Below are 18,389 nucleotides of genomic sequence, written 5' to 3'. Positions count from 1 at the left end.
GGCCATACTCACAGAGAACCACAGGGCAAGCTCTCTCCTTGGACAGAGGTAGCTGGGGCTGGTTTAACCCGAGGGTCACTATGCCTCCAGGCAAGGGGAGAGGCCGAGGAGGAGGATCCTTCAGCCAGTGCGGGAATTGAACCCACGCTGTCAGCGTCACTCTATACCACAACGCAGCCGTCTGGCAAACCGAGCCAACCGAACCCCGAGTTAACGGTATTACTGATTTTCAGAAAACATTTTAAGGCTACATGAGAAAGTGTGTGAGAGTTTGTGTTTGTGTGTGTGAGAGAGAGAGTGTAAGTGTAAAAGAGTGTGTGTGTGAGGGTGTGTCTGTGTGTCAGTGTGAGTGAGAATATGTATGTGAGTGTGTCAGTGTGTGTGTGTGAGAGAGAGTGGTGCTGGAAAAGCACAGCAGGTTAGACAGCATCCAAGGAGCAGGAACATCGACGTTTTGGGCAAAACCCCTTCATCAGGAATGAAGGGCTCCTGCCCGAAACGTCGATTTTCCTGCTCCTCGGATGCTGCCTGACCTGCTGTGCTTTTCCAGCACCACTCTAATCTAGACTCTGATCTCCAACATCTGCAGTCCTTACTTTCCCCTTGTGAGAGAGTGTGTGTATGTGAGTGTGTATGCACAAGAGAGAGAGTGTGTATGTGGGAGAGAGTGCGTGAGAGAGATTGTGTGAACGTGAGAGAGAGCGTGTGTATGCATGTGTGTATCTATGCGTGCGTATGTGAGAAAGTGTGTGTAAGAGAGAGAGAGATTGTGTGTGTGTGTGTGTGTGCGTGCGTGTGTAGGTGTGAGTGTGTTGCATTAATGTTAGCATGGAGTGTTTCTGTGCTCTAGAGAATGGGTAATTCTGTTGAAAAAAATAACGAGATGTCAAATTAAACAAGTGTCAGAAAATTTATTGCACCATCTATGTATTTCCACCTGGATTCGAATACAGTTAACTGAAATAATTCCTGACAATCAAGGAACTCTGAAGCAGTGCTGGACCCCATCTTGCAGATCTTTGCCAGTTTCAGATGCTTCCTGCATAAGGGTCACCAGTTGGCATCGCTGGCCCACTCACTGGGTGGGGATGTGAGATGTCACCTTGAGCCTGACTGAATACGTGGCCCCCTCCCTGGTGGATTCTCCTCCTCCCTCCCACACCAGCTTCATGAGATTCATTATCCTCCCTCTGCCATCGACTGATTCGGTAGATAGGATAATGAAGAAGGCGTTTGGTATGCTTTCCTTTATTGGTCAGAGTATTGAGTACAGGAGTTGGGAGGTCATGTTGCAGCTGTCCAGGACATTGGTTAGGCCACTGTTGGAATATTGTGTGCAATTCTGATCTCCTTCCGAATGGAAAGATGTTGTGAAACTTGAAAGGGTTCAGAAAAGATTCACAAGGATGTTGCCAGGGTTGGAGGATTTGAGGCTGAACAGGCTGGGGCTGTTTTCCCTGGAGCGTCGGAGGCTAAGGGGTGACCTTATAGAGGTTTATAAAATCATGAGGGGCATAGATAGCATAAATAGACAAAGTCTTTTCCATGGGGTCGGGAGTCCAGAACTAGTGGGCATAGGTTTAGAGTGAGAGGGGAAAGATATAAAAGAGACCTAAGGGACAACTTTTTCCCGCAGAGGGTGGTATGTGTATGGAATGAGCTGCCAGAGGAAGTGGTGGAGGCTGGTACAATTGCAACATTTAAGAGGCATCTGGATGGGTATATGAATAGGAAGGGTTTGGAGGGATATGGGCTGGGTGCTGGCAGGTGGGACGAGATTGGGTTGGGATATCTGGTCGGCATGGACGGGTTGGACCGAAGGGTCTGTTTCCATGCTGTACATCTCTATGACTCTATGATTCACCACAACGGAGAGATTCAATCTTGGGCACTTCCTCATCTTAATGGTTCATCCCAGAGCACCATCAAGGAAGCCAGCAGATAATTCCAAAGACGTTTGTGATATGAACTCACATAAATTATACAATCTAAAATCAGGGGGCCAATTCTAAAGGAGATGCAGGAGCAGAGGGAGCTGGGTGTATCTGTGCACAGATCATTTGAAGGTGGCAGGACAGGTGGAGGGGACAGTTAATAAAGCACACAGTGTCCTCAGCTTTATTAATAGGGACATAGAGGGCAAGAGCTGGGAGGTGATGTTGAACTTGTACAAGACCCTTGTTAGACCCTCAGCTGGAGGGTTGTGTCCAGTTGTGGGCCCCACACTATAGGAACGATGTGAACACATTGGAGAGAGAGAGAGAGGGCAGAAGGGATTTACCAGAATGGTTCCTGGGATGGGAAACTTCAGTGAGGAGGAGAGATTGAAGACATTGGGACTGTTCTCCCTTGGAGGGAAGAAGGCTGAGAGGGAGATCTGAGAGAGGGTTCCAACATCATGGGGGGAGGGGGCTGGACAGAGTAGATCGGGAGAAACTGTTCCCACATGGAAAAGGAACAGGAACGAGAGGGACAGAGATTGAAAGGGATGAAGTGAGGGGGAGGTGAGCAAATTCTCACCCAGCGACTCACCATTACTCACACAATCGTGAACCGTTAAAACCTGTTTGGTTCACTCACCCCCTGATCCAATCTGGCCCATACGTGACTCCAGACCCACCGAAATGTAGTTGGCTCTCAACTCCCTTCTGGAATGGCCGAGCAAGTCAGTCAGCTTGGGGGCAATTAGGGAGGGTCAAAAAACAAGCTGGTGCCGTCAGTTTGAATGACGGAGCAGCCTCGATGGGCCGAATGGCCTACCTTTATCTGATCGACGGTCGCATCTGAAACAGGCAAACACCTGGACTGCCTATGGCCACCAGGGATGGAGAGAGGGGATTGGGTAGGAGGTGGGGTCCTTGCGTTTTTGATCTGTTGACATGTCGTCCCAGCCAAGCGGTTGCCCCAGAAACCCAGTCCCTGATGGGGGAGGTGGTGGGGGCCTGAACTGCGCTGGCGCCCAGCCTACCCTGCTCTTCAATGGACACTATGCAAAGGCTTTGGTAGCAGAAGGGAGAGCAGGAAGTCGCTGAGCCGGGTCGGCATGTAGGAGAGGGGTATCCAGAAGAGCTTGGCATCCCATCCAGCAGCGTAGCGCGAGCGAGGGTGTCTGGCCACTAGAGCATGCTCCATACAGGTGGTGACTTTGGACAGGTCACCATCGCATAACATATTCATGGAGAACCGCTGGGCCTTCATATCTGAAAAAGAAACGACACAGCAGCTAATAGACTCGACCTTGCACTTATGGGAAGATATTCAACAACCATAAAATGATAGGCCCCCCCCCCACTTTGTTCCTTTCTAAACACTGCCCTACCCCACCTTCCCCACCCACATAGTACACATCAGTTCTGAGGTAGGCTGCAAGCAGAGATGACAATGAGGTCCCCTCCTGGAATGAGCTCAAATCCATGGAAAGCGATGATGTGAGGAGACCGTCTCTCAGTGGGTTACAACAACAACAACCAGCAATCAGAGAGAGACGTTCTCAGCTACACAAACCTGGGGGAATCAACAATGCCTTCCAGCGCATCTCCTCCACTTTCTGCACCTTCACCCTTGAACCCCACCCCTCCAACCTCAACAAGGATAGAACACCCCTGGTCCTCACCTTCCACTCCACTAATCTCTAGTCAGACCCCACCATCATTTCCCTCGCTACCCCTATCTGCATTCCACAGAGACCATTCCCCTCTGTGACTCCTTCCTTAGGTCCATGCCCCCCACCCACCCTCCACTCCTGGCACCTTAACTTGCCGCTGTAAGAGGTGCAAACCCTGCGTCCACACCTCCCCCCTCATCTCCGTCCAAGGCCCCAAAGGATCCTTCCACATCCGGCAGAGATTTTCCTGCACACCCAAACATCTCATCTACCTGAATCCGTTGCTGTTGCTGTGGTCTCCTCTACATTGGAGAGACAGGACGCCAACTCACAAAACGTTTCGGAGAACATCTCTGGGATACATGCACCAACCAACCCCACTACCCTACTTCGACTCCCCCTCCCACTCTGCCAAGGACATGTAAGTCCTGGGCCTCCTCCAGCACCAAATCCAAGCCACCCAACGCCTGGAGGAAGAACGCCTCATCTTCCACATTGGGACCCTCCAGCCGCACGGCATCAACATCGACTTTACCAGTTTCCTCATCTCTTGTCCCCCAACTTCATCCCAGAACCAACCCTCTGACTCGGCACCGCCCTCTTGAACTGTCCATCTTCCTTCCCACCTATCCACTCCACCTTCCTCTCCGACCTATCACTATCACTCCCCACCTGCATCTGCCTATCGCCTTCCCAGCTACCCTCACCCAGCCCCATTCCCACCTCCCCCACCCTTTTATTTATCTCTCAGCCCCTCCTTCCCACATTCCTGATGAAGAGCTTATGCCTGAAATGTCGACTCTCCTGCTCCTTGGATGCTGCCTGACCTGCTGTGCTTTTCCAGCGCCACACCACGTTGCGACTCAGTCCACCCGCCAGTCAAGATGCCACAGTTGGTAAGGGCAGTGTGGCATTGAGCTGTACAAACATGGGTCAAGTCTTGCATTCAATGCCCTGCGTTGACTAATCTTAACCCTAACTGGCCTCACCCAACTGGTGTTGTCCAGGGCTTCCAAGAATAAAAGTTAGGATGTTCAATCATAGACTGACCAGGGAGAGTACTAACCCAGAGCATGAACAGAACACCCAACCTCTTTGTTACTCACGTCATTTTGCATTCACCCACTGGGAGGATGCCCTCTCTCATGCCCCTTGCGAAACGTTGCCCAATTTCTGACCCTCAGAACCAGAGCGCTGTTGGTACTGTCAGGCTGAATACCTACACTTTGCCAAGTAATTCTGTCCGTAACTCTCTCGGACTTCAGGAGAAAGTCGGTCCCAGAGACGCTGCAGGTCATTCTCGATGCCTTCCAGGTTCGTCACAGCTGTCTTAAAGAAGCCAGGCTCGATGATGCAAACCTGGATGCCGAAATGACGCATGTCCCGCCTAATAAAACACAATGCGAATGTAAGTGAGCAGGAAAACTCATAGGATGTTGCATTACATGGGGACCTGAATGCAAGAGTAGGGAGATTACACTTAAGTTGTGTGTACGGTAGTGGACACTGTACTGATGGAAGGGTGTTAATGCGTTGGAAGCAGTTCAGGGAAGGCTTGTGAGACTAATCCCTGGAGCAAGTGGATTGCCTTATGAGGAAAGGTTGGACAGGCTAGGCCTGTGTCCTCTGGGGTTTAGAAGAGTCAGAGGTGACTTAATTGAAACATGTAAACTCCAGCGGGGGACTTGACCAGGTGGGTGTGGAAAGGATGTTTCCTCTTGTGGGAGAATCGAGAACTAGGGTCATTGTTTTAAAATTTAAAACGGAAATGAGGAACTGTTTTTCTTCCCTCTCAGCCGGCTGTTCTGAAAATCCTTTTATCGGTTCATGTGCACTTTGGAACAGCTATTTGCATTTATGTGGCACCTTTAAATGCCGTGCAAAGGTTTCAAGATGCTTCACATTCTGTGCTGCTGGTCAGGTGACAGAGAGGTCAGTTTGCAGAAGGAAAGTTTTACTGGGGGGGAGGGGGGGGCGTGATTCTGGAGAGGAGGGTCTCAGCAGCTGAAGGCGTGGCCGGGGCGATGTGTGGTGGGTGGTGGTGGTGGGGGGGAGTGATAAATATCAGAGAGCTTCCAAGAGGCGTGAGCTGGTGCAGAGCGGAGATGCAACACACCCCGCATATCACCACAGTCCTCGTCGGAAACTTTACCCTGGCACCTCACTCACTCCCGCAGTGTCGGCCCGAGTTTGTGCTCAATTCACCCAAAAGCAACCTGAGAACGCGACGTCCCGACAGAGCCGCATGAGAGGGGGACTGGACTGGACTGACACCATCCCAACTGTGACTACGGCCTTTATCCAATCAGCAGGAACAGGCAGAATGTTTGACATTTTACTCATTCAGGAGATGTGGGTGTCCTTGGCATTTATTGCCCATCCCTAATTGCCCCAGATGGGCAGTTGAGAGTCAGCCATGTTGCTGTGGGTCTGGAGTCACGTGTAGACCGGGTGAGGGTAGCTGATTTCCTTCCCTAAAGGATATCACTGAACCAGTTGGGTTTTTACTCCAATGGACACTGGTCACCTTTAGCCTTGATGTGGAGGGGCCGGTGTTGGACTGGGATGGACAAAGTTAGAAATCACACAACACCTTGGGTGGCACAGTGGTCAGCACTGCTGCCTCACAGGGCCAGAGACCTGGGTTCAATTCCCGTCTCAGGCGACTGTCTGTGTGGAGTTTGCACGTTCTCCCTGTGTCTGCGTGGGTTTCCTCCGGGTGCTCTGGTTTCCTCCCACAGTCCCAAGATGTGCAGGTCAGGTGAATTGGTCGTGCTAAATTGCCCGTAGTGTTAGGTGTAAGGTAAACTTAGGGGGGGTGGGCTGCAGGTCGGTGTGGACTTGTTGGGCCAAAGGGCCTGTTTCCACACTGTAAGTAATCTAATCTAAAAACCACATTATAGTCCAACAGGTTTATTTGGAAGCACTAGCTTTCAGAGCGCTGCTCCTTCATCAGGTGTTTGTGGAGCAGGATCATAAAACACAGAATTTATAGCAAAAGATTACGTGTCATGCAACTAAAATGATATATTGAATCTAGGTTTGTTCAATATATCGTTTTAATTGCCTGACAATGTTATTTATTTGCTATAAATTTTGTAATATGATCCTGCCCCACTAGTTACTTGATGAAGGATCAGCGCTCTGAAAGCTAGTGTTTCCAAATAAACCTGTTGGACTATAATGTGGTGTTGTGTGATTTTTAACTTTGTCCACCTTTAGCTGAGCTTTTTATTCCAGATTGCTATTGAATCACAAAGTCACCGTTCGCCTCAGAGGGATTTGAACCCAGTCCTGAGAACATTAGCCTGGGCCTTCTCAGTTACAGGCCCCACCGTGCCACGGCCCGAAACAAAACTGAAAGTGAACCATCATGACAACTCGGGTCCCTTGAAAACTTTTGGTTTGTCGACCACGAGTACATGGAACATGAGGCGGGTCAGGCTGCTTTTTCGATGACAGTCTCTGCCCTTTGGTGTGGTTTAGGAATGACAGGAGTGCAAAGACTTTCTCGTCTGACTGCGCAAGGAGTGGAGAGGCTCACCTCAGACTGTCGGAGAAAGACTCCACACCACACTTGGAGAGGCAGTACCCACCCCCAGCAAGCGATATCCTGCCCAGAACGCTAGCTACGTTCACGATCCGGCCCCTGGCCTTCTTCACCAGTGGGAGGAAGGTTAGCGTCACTTCCATCAATCCAAGCAAATTCACATTCAGCACTTTTAAATAATCCTCCGTCTTCATCCATTCTGTTGGACCAATGGGAATGGCTCTCCCGGCGTTGTTAACCAACCCCCACAGGCCTGTCAGGGAAAGGGGACAACATTTTGAGGAAACAGCAGGATTTGGAAATATAACGGAAGCAAAACATTGAGGGAGCTGAATGACAAACAGAAGTCGCTGGAGAAACTCAGTCGATCTGGTAGTATCTGTGAAGACAGAAAAGCCAGAGTTCACCTTTTGACTCCAAGATGACTTATTCAGAATAGAAATGCGGAGGAAGGATCATATTAGACTCAAAATGTTCTCTCGGTTTCTCTCTTGCTGCCAGAACCTGTTGAGTTTCTCCAGTTTCGCAATGTCCCCCTTTTTCATCACTCCCGCTGGCAGAAATCTTGAACAACAAGAGGAAGAGGATTTCCTGTGATCAGCTCTGCTTCCCCAGCTCCTCGTCGCCAAATAGCAAGCAACTCGCACGGAATGGGGATTTGAACAAAGCTTTCGGGGTGTTAAGGATAACAGCCAGGGAAGATTGTCACGAACTACTTCCAGAGTTTGGACACTCTGGGACGAGGGGCTGCAGCCAGGTATTTCAGGAGTTACTGATGAGGAGAACCGCCTTCACTCAGGGAGCTGGGAGCCTGTGAAACCCTCTGCCACAGAACACAGTTGTGGCCAAACTAATAAATCCTTTCAAGGAGGAGTTCAATATCGTTCTTAGGGATAAAGGGATCAAAGGGTATGGGCAGAAAGTGGAAACCGAGGACTGAGCTGGATGAACAGCCATGATCAGATTGAATGGCCTACTCCTATTCCCAGTTTCTTGTTTCCATCCAAGTGAGGTGGACGTTTGGAACTCTCTTCAAAGAAATGAACGACGATCTGATTGAAACATACAAGATGCTGAGGGAGCTTGACGGGGGGGGGGGGGGGGGGGGGGGTGGGGGGTGGGCGGGGGATGGGGAGAAGTTGTTTCCCCTTGAGGGAGTCTAGGACCAAGCAGCATCATCTCTGAATAAGGGGTCACATATTCCAGCCAGAGATGAGGAGGAATGTCTTCTCGCAGAGGGGAGTGAATCTGTGGAACTCCTTACCATAGAGGGCTGTCGAGGCTGGCTCATTCAGTATATTCAAGGCGGAGACAGACAGAGTTTTAATCAGGGAAGGGAGCGAAGGGTGTGTGGGGGGAAAAGGCAAGAAAGTGGGGTTGAGGATGATTGGATCAGCCATGATCTCATTGAAGTGTTTTGCTCACTGACTTCGCCTGTCAGTACCCCTCTGCAGACTCTCTGCATCCTTCCTCACCACTTGCCTTCCCACCTATTTTTGTTGTATCTACAAACTTGGCTCCAGTCCATTTACTTTCCTCATCCGAGTCATTAATATAGTTTGTAAATAACTGTGGCCCCAGCCCTGATCCCTGTGGCACTCCACTAGTTACAGGGTGTCACCCTCAGCACCTCCCCCCCATCCATACTCTCCGTCTTTTATTAGTTAGCCAATCCTCGATTTGAACAAAGCTTTCAGGGTGTTAAGGATAACAGCCAGGGAAGATTGTCAATAACTACTTCCAGAGTTTGGAACTGGGACGAGGGGCTGCAGCCAGGCATTTCAGGAGTTACTGATGAGGAGAACCGCCTTCACTCAGGCTAAAATACTACCCCAGCACCGTGGGCTCTGGCCTTATAAAGGAGCCTAATGTATTGTTCTTTACCTTCTGACAATCCAAATACGTTACATCCACTGCCTTCCCCCTTTATCTATCCTGTTTGGTAGCTCCCCAAAGAACCTGAATAATTTTCTCAGGCATTATAAAACATTCCAGCACAGTACAGGCCCCTCGGCCCTCGCTGTTGTGCTGACCTGTGGAACCAATCTGAAGCCCATCTAACCTACACTATTCCATTCTCATCCATATGTCTATCCAATGACCATTGAAGTGCCCTTAAAGTTTGCGAGTCTACTGCTGTTGCAGGCAGGGCATTCTACGCCCCTACTACTCTCTGAGTCACTACCCTCTGACAGAAGAAACCTCTCCTCATCTCTGTCATGAAAGGGCAAGCCCTTACTTGGAGACAATGGCCTCTGGTTGTACTCTCCTGCAATGGGAAACAACCTTTTTGCATTTACCCTGTCACGTTCCCTCAGAATCCTGTCCACACAGTTAACCTGCCTGTGTCGCTCTGCAGATCCCTTGTGTCAAGTCCCCAGTCCAGAAATACAAGAATCTGTGATTAGAACATTTTATGATCCCATGCCAACTCTGCTTGATCTTACAATGTATTTCGAATGCTCTGCTGTTACAGTAGACGTGAACATTTTCCCCAAGTTAAGCTAACATCAAACAAACATCTGGAATGCATGAAAATGTCAAGTGGTTGTAACGTCCTCTGTCCACGTGTGTCCTTTGAGCTGCAGTGCTCTGGTAATTCCGATCATTTGGACGTTTGGAAAGCCCAGAGAAGATCCCCATTGACGACCTCAGTGGGCTTTCCACCAATGGTCGGGCAACGCTGAAGCCACCTCTTGTGGAAATCAGAGGAGATAGGAAGACCCCAAGTCACAGAATCATGGAGATGTACAGCATGGAAACAGACCCGATTTCCTAACCCAATCCAGTCCCATTTACCAGCACTTGGCCCATATCCCTCCAAATCCTTCATATTCCTATTCCCATTAGGGGTGGCTCAGTGGTTAGCACTGCTGCCTCACAGCACCTGGGATCCAGGTTCGATTACTGTCTGTGTGGAGTTTGCGTGTTCTCCCCGTGTCTGTGTGGGTGTGCTCTGGTTTCCTCCCACAGTCCAAAGATGTGCAGGTCAGGGTGGATTGGCCATGGGAAATTACCCATAATGTTAGGTGCATTAGTCAGGGGGAGATGGGTTGCTCTTCAGAGGGTCTGCGTGGACTTGTTGGGCTGAAGGGCCTGTTTCCACACTGTGGGGAGTCTAATCTAATCTATTCATATCCCCATCCAGATGCCTTTTAAATGTTGTCATTGTACCAGCCTCCGCCACTCCCTCTGGCAGCTCATTCCATACACGTACCACCCTCTGTGTGAAAAAAGATGCCCCTTAGGTCTCTTTTAAATCTTTCCCCTCTCACCCTAAACCTATGCCCTCTACTTCTGGACTCCACCCCAACCCTTTTTTTTCCTAGAAAACCATTCTCTTGCCAACCCACCTCCAAACCTGCCCCCCCCCCCCCACAAAGTGCCGGGGGATCTCCTCTGGGGAACACCCTCCCACTTCTGGTGATTGGAAGGCAAAGCGACACAAGAAACCGAAGGGGGCTTTGCCTGTGGTTGCTCACTGCAGCACTCCCCTGTGTTAAATGAACAGGCCTTCTCCTTGAAGGTTAACCTAAAGGTCCACACATTAAAAGCTGACGGGTAGAGCCTGAGTGTCTCTGGAGAAGGAGCACACAGTGTCCAACAACTGAGTTGTTCAGGGAGAGGTGGGCGCCGCAGGGAGTGGAGTGCATCATTTCCCCCTCCAACTCTATTTTGATTTAGTCCCTGCCCTCCCCTTCACTGATTGATCACACAGCATTGCCCTTTGATGTGAAGGGCACTGCTTGTCAGTGGCCACTCAGGTGTTTTCCTATCTTCCTGGTGGTGGGAATTGAATAAAGATTTGTGCACTTTGTGTCTCTCGCTGCGTCTGACAACTGCACACACACACCATGGGTGCTGGGGAAAAAAATAAGCACTACCGCAGTTAGGCGGGAGTATGGGGGTTAAAGAAGGAAAAAAAAACCCAAAAAAAGAAAAAAACTGTTCCCTTCCCTGTAAAAAAAATCTTCCCCATACACATGGAGATTTAGAAATACTATTGTAGGATGTGGTAAAGTTAAAAAAGGGCACTGCTTGTCACTGGCCACTCAGGTGTTTCCTTTCTTCCTGGTGGTGGAATTGAGTAAAGATTTGTACACCTTGTGTCTCACACCTGAACAAAAAAAAAAGAAAAAAAATAACCAGGAGTGCCAGATATCCTGCTCACTGTGGGAGCTGCCTCTGAGGGAGCTGGTTCAGTGTGGAAGTGAAGGACTCTGCTCTTTTCCCTATGCTAAAAAGAGGAGAGGAGACTGATTCTGTGTCCTCGCATTAAGGAGGAGTTTATTTTGAAAGAAGAAGAAAAAAATCAAAGCTGACAGGTACCTTTGTCTCCCACCTCTGCCTGAACCCAGTCCGCTGCCTTCTGGATGCTGCTACAGTCAGTCACATCCAGGAGGGTGGCTTTTAGCCTGGACGCGTTGCCGCTCTGGAGGCCGTCCACTCCTTTTTGGGTCAGGCAGCCAGCGAGGACGCGGAAGCCCCGCCTCTCCAGGCGCTTTGCCAGGAGGTTGCCGAAGCCCGTGTCGCAGCCGGTGACGAAGACAAACTTGTCTGTGACCTGCCCGATTTCCTGACGGTCTCGGTGGAGCCACCAAACGGCGAGCAGAGCAGCAGCAGCAGCAGCGAGGAGGTACACCCACATGGAGTCAGTTAGAAGAGGCTGAGGGGAAACAAGACCAAATCATAAGGAAGAAGGACCCGCTCACAAGTTCACAGCACAAAATCCCACTCGTTAGGCAAGGAGGGGTGGGGGGTGCCATTTTAAGGTTTCGAAGGCATTGGAGGAAAATGGCTTCCCCCACAGAGGGTGGTGGGGGTCTGGCTGGGTGGGAAAGTGCCAATATTCATTCATATATTCAAGGCCTTGGGCCTAATGCAGCAAAGTGGTGTTAGTGTAGATTCTAAAGTATGATTGTACAAGATGATTAGGGGTTTAGATAAGGTTGACCATGAGAACCTTTTTCCACGTATGGAGTCAGATATCACGAGGGGCATAGCTTTAAATTAAGGGGTGGTAGGTATAGGACAGATGTTAGGGGTAGATTCTTTACTCAGCGAGTCGTGAGTTCATGGAATGCCCTGCCAGTAACAGTGGTGGCCTCTCCCTCTTTATGGGCATTTAAACGGGCATTGGATAGGCATATGGCGGATAGCGGGCTAGTGTAGGTTAGGTGGGCTTGGATTGGCGCAACATCAAGGGCCGAAGGGCCTGTACTGCGCTGTATTTTTCTATGTTCTATGATTCTATCATCATTCTCCTTTTCCATGGAATACTCCATAGAAGCTGCCCCAAAAAGGCCTACTTGGCCAATGCACCCCTCAGTGTACCCCCTGAGACCTCCAAACCAGCAGAGGTCCCCAGATTGAGCCCTGCTCTGCCCCAAGAAATGAAAAGCTCCCTCTGGCGTGGGAAGGCATCGGCATCTTGTGCGACTACAGTTTGCAAAATCATTTCAACAGACCTCAAAGGCAAGCAGAAACATAGAAAAAGTAGGGTCCAGCATAGATGGCAAAGATGCCTTGTTTTAACTAGGGAGGCCGTGGTTAGTAATGTTACTGGCCCCAGTGCTTCAGAACTCCCAGGGGCGGCTCAGTCATTAGCACAGCTGCCTCACAGCGCCAGGGACCTGGGTTCGATCCCACCCTCAAGCGACTGTCTGTGTGGAGTTTGCACATTCACACTGTGTCTGTGTGGGTTCCCTCCCTCAGTCACAAAGATGTGCAGGTTTGGGGGGGATTGGCCATGGTATGGTGTCCAGGGGTGTGCAGGCTAGGTGAGTTAGCCAAGGGAGATGCAGGGTTACTGGGATAGGGTGGGTCTGGGTGGGATGCTCTTCAGAGGGGGTGGCATGGTCTCAAATGGGCTGAATGCCCTGCTTCCACACAGCAGGGCATTCTATGATGATCCTAATGGCCTGGGTTCAAATATCCAGGAGAACATGAGGGCTGGAGATCAGAGTGGAGAGTGTGGTGCTGGAAAAGCACAGCAGGTCAGGCAGCATCCAGGGAGCAGGAGGATTGACGTTTCGGGCCTTTATCAGGAATGCCCGAAATGTTGATTCTCCTGTTCCTCGGATGCTGCCTGACCTGCTGTGCTTTTCCAGCGCCACACTCGCTTTTCAAATACCCACCGTGGCAGATGGCGAAAGTGAAATTCATTACACCCCATCTGGGTTCACTAATGTCCTTCAAGGAAGGAAAGTGCTGTCCTCATCTGGTCTGGGCCTACTGTATGAGTCCAGACCTACAGCAATGTGGCTGACTCTTAAAATGCCCCCTGGGCAATTAGGGATGGGCAATAAATGCAGGCCTAGCAGCAATGTCAACATCCCATTAACAGCTTTAAAAAGAAGTGCTTCCCCCCCCCCAAAGTAAAGGCTGGGTAGCTGTTTCATTGAGCAGTGATTAAATCCAGAAGTGGCAGAAAATGGGACATAGGACATTCTTGTCTCGTTTAAATGCAGCTTCCTATATTGGGATGAGTATATCTGGCAGACAGTGAAAGTGAGATCAAAAAATCAAATCAGAGAGGTTCTGTATAAAATCATCCCAGTCCCCATCCATCTAAGTATCACCTACAGATGCACTTTCATAATTGGTGTCTTGGAGAAACAAGATAAAACAGCAACGATTGCAATTTTGATTTGATTTGATTTATTAGTGTCACGAGTAGTTCAGCACAGTGAGAGGTGTTGTCTTATGTGCCTGACAAGCAGATGGTACTATACAAGTGTATCAGGATAACAGAACAGAGTGCAGGATACAGTGTTCCAGCCACAGAGACGGTGCAGAGAGAGATCAACATCAGCATTTGAGCGATCCATTCTGATAACAGTGGGGAAGAAGCTATTCTTCAACCTGTTTGTACAAGAGAACGTACCAAGACAACATCAGATGCCCGAACAATCGTGAAAACGTGGGACGGTCGTCTGATTGTAGCTTGCCAAAAGAAAATCAAAGTAATTTAAAATGAGGTGAAAACATGCATCCTGTATTACAAGTTTTTGTTCTGGGATCTTGAATCAGAGGAAGCTCACTATTGTGTTTTCCATCCAGCTCCTGTGAAGGGCCTCATTATTACCAGCCTTTAGCCACTCGGCGCTCACTCTTGAGACTGTAAGGAGCTCATGACTTTACTAATCTCCTTCTACGCAAGATTCTCAGCTGACTTACAATGTTCCAGAACTCTGCCTATAGGCTATAGGGCCCCTGGTAAGCTTTCAGGCAGCTCAAAGACTTTCTTTATATGCCTCTCATGTGACCCTTGAACATAGTGCATTGCGTGATCAGGTTTGGTCACATGCTGAGGAATTGGACCTGATTTCCAGAATTATTTACGTCAAGGTTAAAGAGCTCGTAAATGGGCAGGACATGGTTTCCTGCCAGTTTTCTGCCAACGATACTGGGTGGCACCAGCTGACACCTCAGTGAAACACGGAGAAGGTGGTCCGGGATGGGGAGAATTTTTCTCTGCGAGGGTCATTAATCTGTGGAATTCTCTTTCCCAGACAGCAGTGGGAGCTGGGCTGTTGAGAATATTCACGACTGTGTTAGAGTTTGGATTGACAAGGGAGCCAATGCTACAGGCAACACACAGCAAAACGGGGTTGAGGCCACAGTTAGATCAGCCAGGATCAAAATGAATGACGGTGCAGGCTCAAGGGGCTGAATGGCCTCCTCCTTTTCCTAATTCATATGTTCCTGTGGAGACCATTTGGCCCCCTTTGATCATCCAGCCATACTATAATGACTCACATCCTCCCATTGAATATGGGACTCGCTGCCACAAGGGGTAGGTGAAAGCATTGGAACCCCTGCCCTGTTTCTCCCCCCACACCTCGAACGGGTGACTTTAAAAAAAGCCCAGTTTCGGGCAAAAAGAAAATCCTTCCTCTCCCAAAGCCAGGAAATTGCAATGAACTGCGCAACAAAGCAGCTAGCTCTGCCAACTCCAGTTTTAAATCTGCATCAAAACCATACCCACCTGGATTAGCCACAACCGAATACACAGTTCTTTGAGTTTCTGAAAACTCCTCCCATCATTGAACCTGGTCCCTGTGCTTATGTGATTTCTCTTCAAGTTAAAATTTATGCAATTTCAATCATTTGTCCACACGCCCCGTTATGGCTTTAAAGATATAGAAGTTGGGAAGTTATGCTGCAGCTGTACAAGATGTTGGTGAGGCCGCACCTGGAGTATTGTGTTCGGTTTGGTCACCTCACTGTAGGAAGGATGTTCTTAAACTGATGCAGAGGAGCCGCTGTTGGACTGGGGTGGACAGCGTTAAAAATCGCACAACACGAGGTTATAGTCCAACAGGTTTATTTGGAAGCACTAGCTTTCAGAGCGCTGCTCCTTCACCAGGAAGGGCTTTTGCCCAAAACGTCGATTTTCCTGCTCCTCGGATGCTGCCTGACCTGCTGTGCTTTTCCAGCACCGCTCTAATCTTGACTTAGAAGGAGATGGGCCAAGTGCAGGGAAATTGGGTGAGCACAGATGAACATTTTGGTTGGCATGGACCAGTTTGGGCCGGAGGGCCTGGAGCATTCTATGATATAACCAAGTTTGTTCAAAGTCCTAAGGGTAAATAGGCCCAGCCCCTCACTTATAATAGCTAAGTGTTCTTAGGCTAGCCATAACTAGGGCCTCTACAGCTTCTACTGCTTGAGGGGCCAAAACTGGACACAATATTTAAATGGAGTCCCATGAAGGCGTTGTTCAGGGTCACTAAGGCTTTGTATTTTACCTACAGCCGAATGCACTGGTCGCTTTCCCTATGGGACTTCATCACTGACCACGAACCTTCAGAGATCGGTACAATATTACATTCAAGTCCAGCATGGCATATATATGTTTGGCACTAGCCTGACCAATGTGTACCAAGCTACTTTCGTCAATATTAAATATAATTTCTCCGGTGGGTCTCTCTGAGGTAGTAACCTTTTCTTTTCAGTAAGGTTTTGGAGAGCAGTGCAGACCGTGATGTGTGCACCATCAACACCCCAGCTCCCCACACAAATCCTGAACAGGAACTATTTGAAGAGGATGTAACCCCAAGTCGAACACAGGACTTGCCCATCACTCCCACTGCATTTTGTTGTTCTCAAATGCTGACTGGGTTACCAGCAACTCTTTCAAAAATTCCATCAGATTAATAAGTCCTTGTCCAGAGGTTACTCCTGACTGTCTTTAGGCTGTCACTGTGGTTACAAAGAGCACCCGAAAAATCCCAGCTCACAAATTTCCCCCAACTGACATTAAGCTAATGGCTGGAACATTTTCTGACTGACTGCTTTTTCTGAACATTGTGTGACACTAATTTCCTGCCAGCGATGGCCCCTAGATGTCAGCAAACAGCGGAACAGCATTCACAAATCTTTCAGTAACTGCGGGGGACGATGCTGCCTCAGCCAGCAGCTCAATGTGCTTTCAGACCTCTTCATCTTTTCAAGGATGTTCTCCCCTGACATTAACAAGCAGGGTGTGAACAGCTCCCTGCACTCCTGGTACCTGACCACAGTCTACAGGAGGAAACGTTGCTCTGAATCGTCACCACATTCTGAAAGTCCAGCTCATGCTGCCCTCTGCAGTCCCTTAGTAGCTGGGCAGTTGGTTAGCTCAATTGGCTGGATGGCTAGTCTATAACACAGAGTGACACCAAAAGCGTGGGTTCATAGCTAGTTGAGGTCACCATGAAGGACTCTCCTTCTCTCCCCCTTGATTGAGGTGACCCGCTGGTTAAACCACCACCACTCATGGGAAACAGACCCTTCGGCCCATGCCGACCAGATATCCCAACCAAATCTAGCTTCATTTGCCAGCACGTGGCCCATATCCCCATTAAACCCATCCAGATGCCTTTTAAATGTTGTAATTGTACCAGCCTCCACCACTTCCTCTGGCAGCTCATTCCATACACGTGAAAAAGTTGCCCCTTAGATCCTTTTTAAATCTTTCTCCTCTCACCCTAAGCCTATGCCCTCTAGTTCTGGACTCCCCTATCCTGGGGAAAACACCTTGGCTATTCACTCTATCCATGTGCCTCAAGACTTTGTAAACCTCTATAAGGTCACCCCTCAGCCTCCGACGCTCCAGGCAAAACAGCCCCAGCCTGTTCAGCCTCTCCCTGTAGCTCAGATCCTCCAACCCTGGCAACATCCTTGTAAATCTTTTCTGAACCCTTTCATGTTTCACAACATCTTTCCGATAGGCTGGAGACCAGAATTGCACACAATATTCCAACAGTGGCCTAACCAATGTCCTGTACAGCCGCAACGTGACCTCCCAACTCCTGTACTCAATACGCTGACCAATAAAGGAAAGCATACCAAACGCCGCCTTCACTATCCTATCTAGCTGCGACTCCACTTTCAAGGAGCTATGAACCTGCACTCCAAGGTCTCTTTGTTCAGCAACACTCCCTAGGACCTTACAATGACGTATATAAGTTCTCTCTCTCTCTATTGGCAGCATTACATACGGAGCCCTTTAGTATCTAAAGTGGATTTCACTATTTCTTTAACAGTTGCTTTCTAACTGACCTTATGGCAACTTTTAAGATGGCCACAATTCCAATTCTTAAGAGTTGCTTTTCTTTAATCTGTCCACGTGTTTCTGCTCAAGTTTGCATGGTTCTCATATGTGATCAGCTTGGCTTGATTAGATTAGATTAGATTAGATTACTTACAGTGTGGAAACAGGCCCTTCGGCCCAACAAGTCCACACCGGCCCGCCGAAGCGCAACCCACCCATACCCCTACATTTACCCCTTACCTAACGCTACAGGCAATTTAGCATGGCCAATTCACCTAACCCGCACATCTTTGGACTGTGGGAGGAAACCGGAGCACCCGGAGGAAACCCACACAGACACGGGGAGAATGTGCAAACTCCACACTGTCAGTTCCCGACTCAGGCGACTCTGGGCCCTTCCTTAGAACATAGAACATCGAAAAGTACAGCTCAGAACAGATCCTTTGGCCCATAATGTTGTGCCGAGATTTAATCCTAATGTAAAATATAGTAACTTAACCTACACCACCCCCCTCAACTCACTGCTATCCATGTGCATGTCCAGCAGTCGCTTACATGTCCTCAATGACTCTGCTTCCACCATCATCACTGGCAACGCATTCCATGCATTCACAACTCTCTACATAAAGAACCTACCTCTGACGTCTCCTTTATACCTTCCTCCTAATATCTTCAAACTATGACCCCTCGTACCA

General features: G+C 49.1%; 1 protein-coding gene across 2 annotated transcripts in view; it reads right to left on the bottom strand.

Annotated features, from left to right (window-relative positions):
• Positions 1-891: 891 nt before the first annotated feature.
• The window catches only part of rdh5 (retinol dehydrogenase 5 (11-cis/9-cis)), a 31,941-nt gene continuing 14,443 nt past the window's right edge, over positions 892-18,389 (bottom strand). For both annotated transcript variants that reach the window (XM_060821004.1, XM_060821005.1), the window contains exons 2-5: positions 11,484-11,820; positions 7,149-7,407; positions 4,828-4,991; positions 892-3,200 (exon numbers count right to left, since the gene is read on the bottom strand). In XM_060821004.1, coding sequence (XP_060676987.1) covers positions 2,977-3,200; positions 4,828-4,991; positions 7,149-7,407; positions 11,484-11,802 — 966 coding nt within the window. In that variant the 5' untranslated portion in view covers positions 11,803-11,820 and the 3' untranslated portion in view covers positions 892-2,976. The remainder of the gene's footprint in view (positions 3,201-4,827; positions 4,992-7,148; positions 7,408-11,483; positions 11,821-18,389) is intronic.

This window comes from Hemiscyllium ocellatum, chromosome X (assembly GCF_020745735.1).
Source record: "Hemiscyllium ocellatum isolate sHemOce1 chromosome X, sHemOce1.pat.X.cur, whole genome shotgun sequence".
NCBI lineage: Eukaryota > Metazoa > Chordata > Chondrichthyes > Orectolobiformes > Hemiscylliidae > Hemiscyllium > Hemiscyllium ocellatum.
This window is presented reverse-complemented; position numbering and strand designations above follow the sequence as displayed.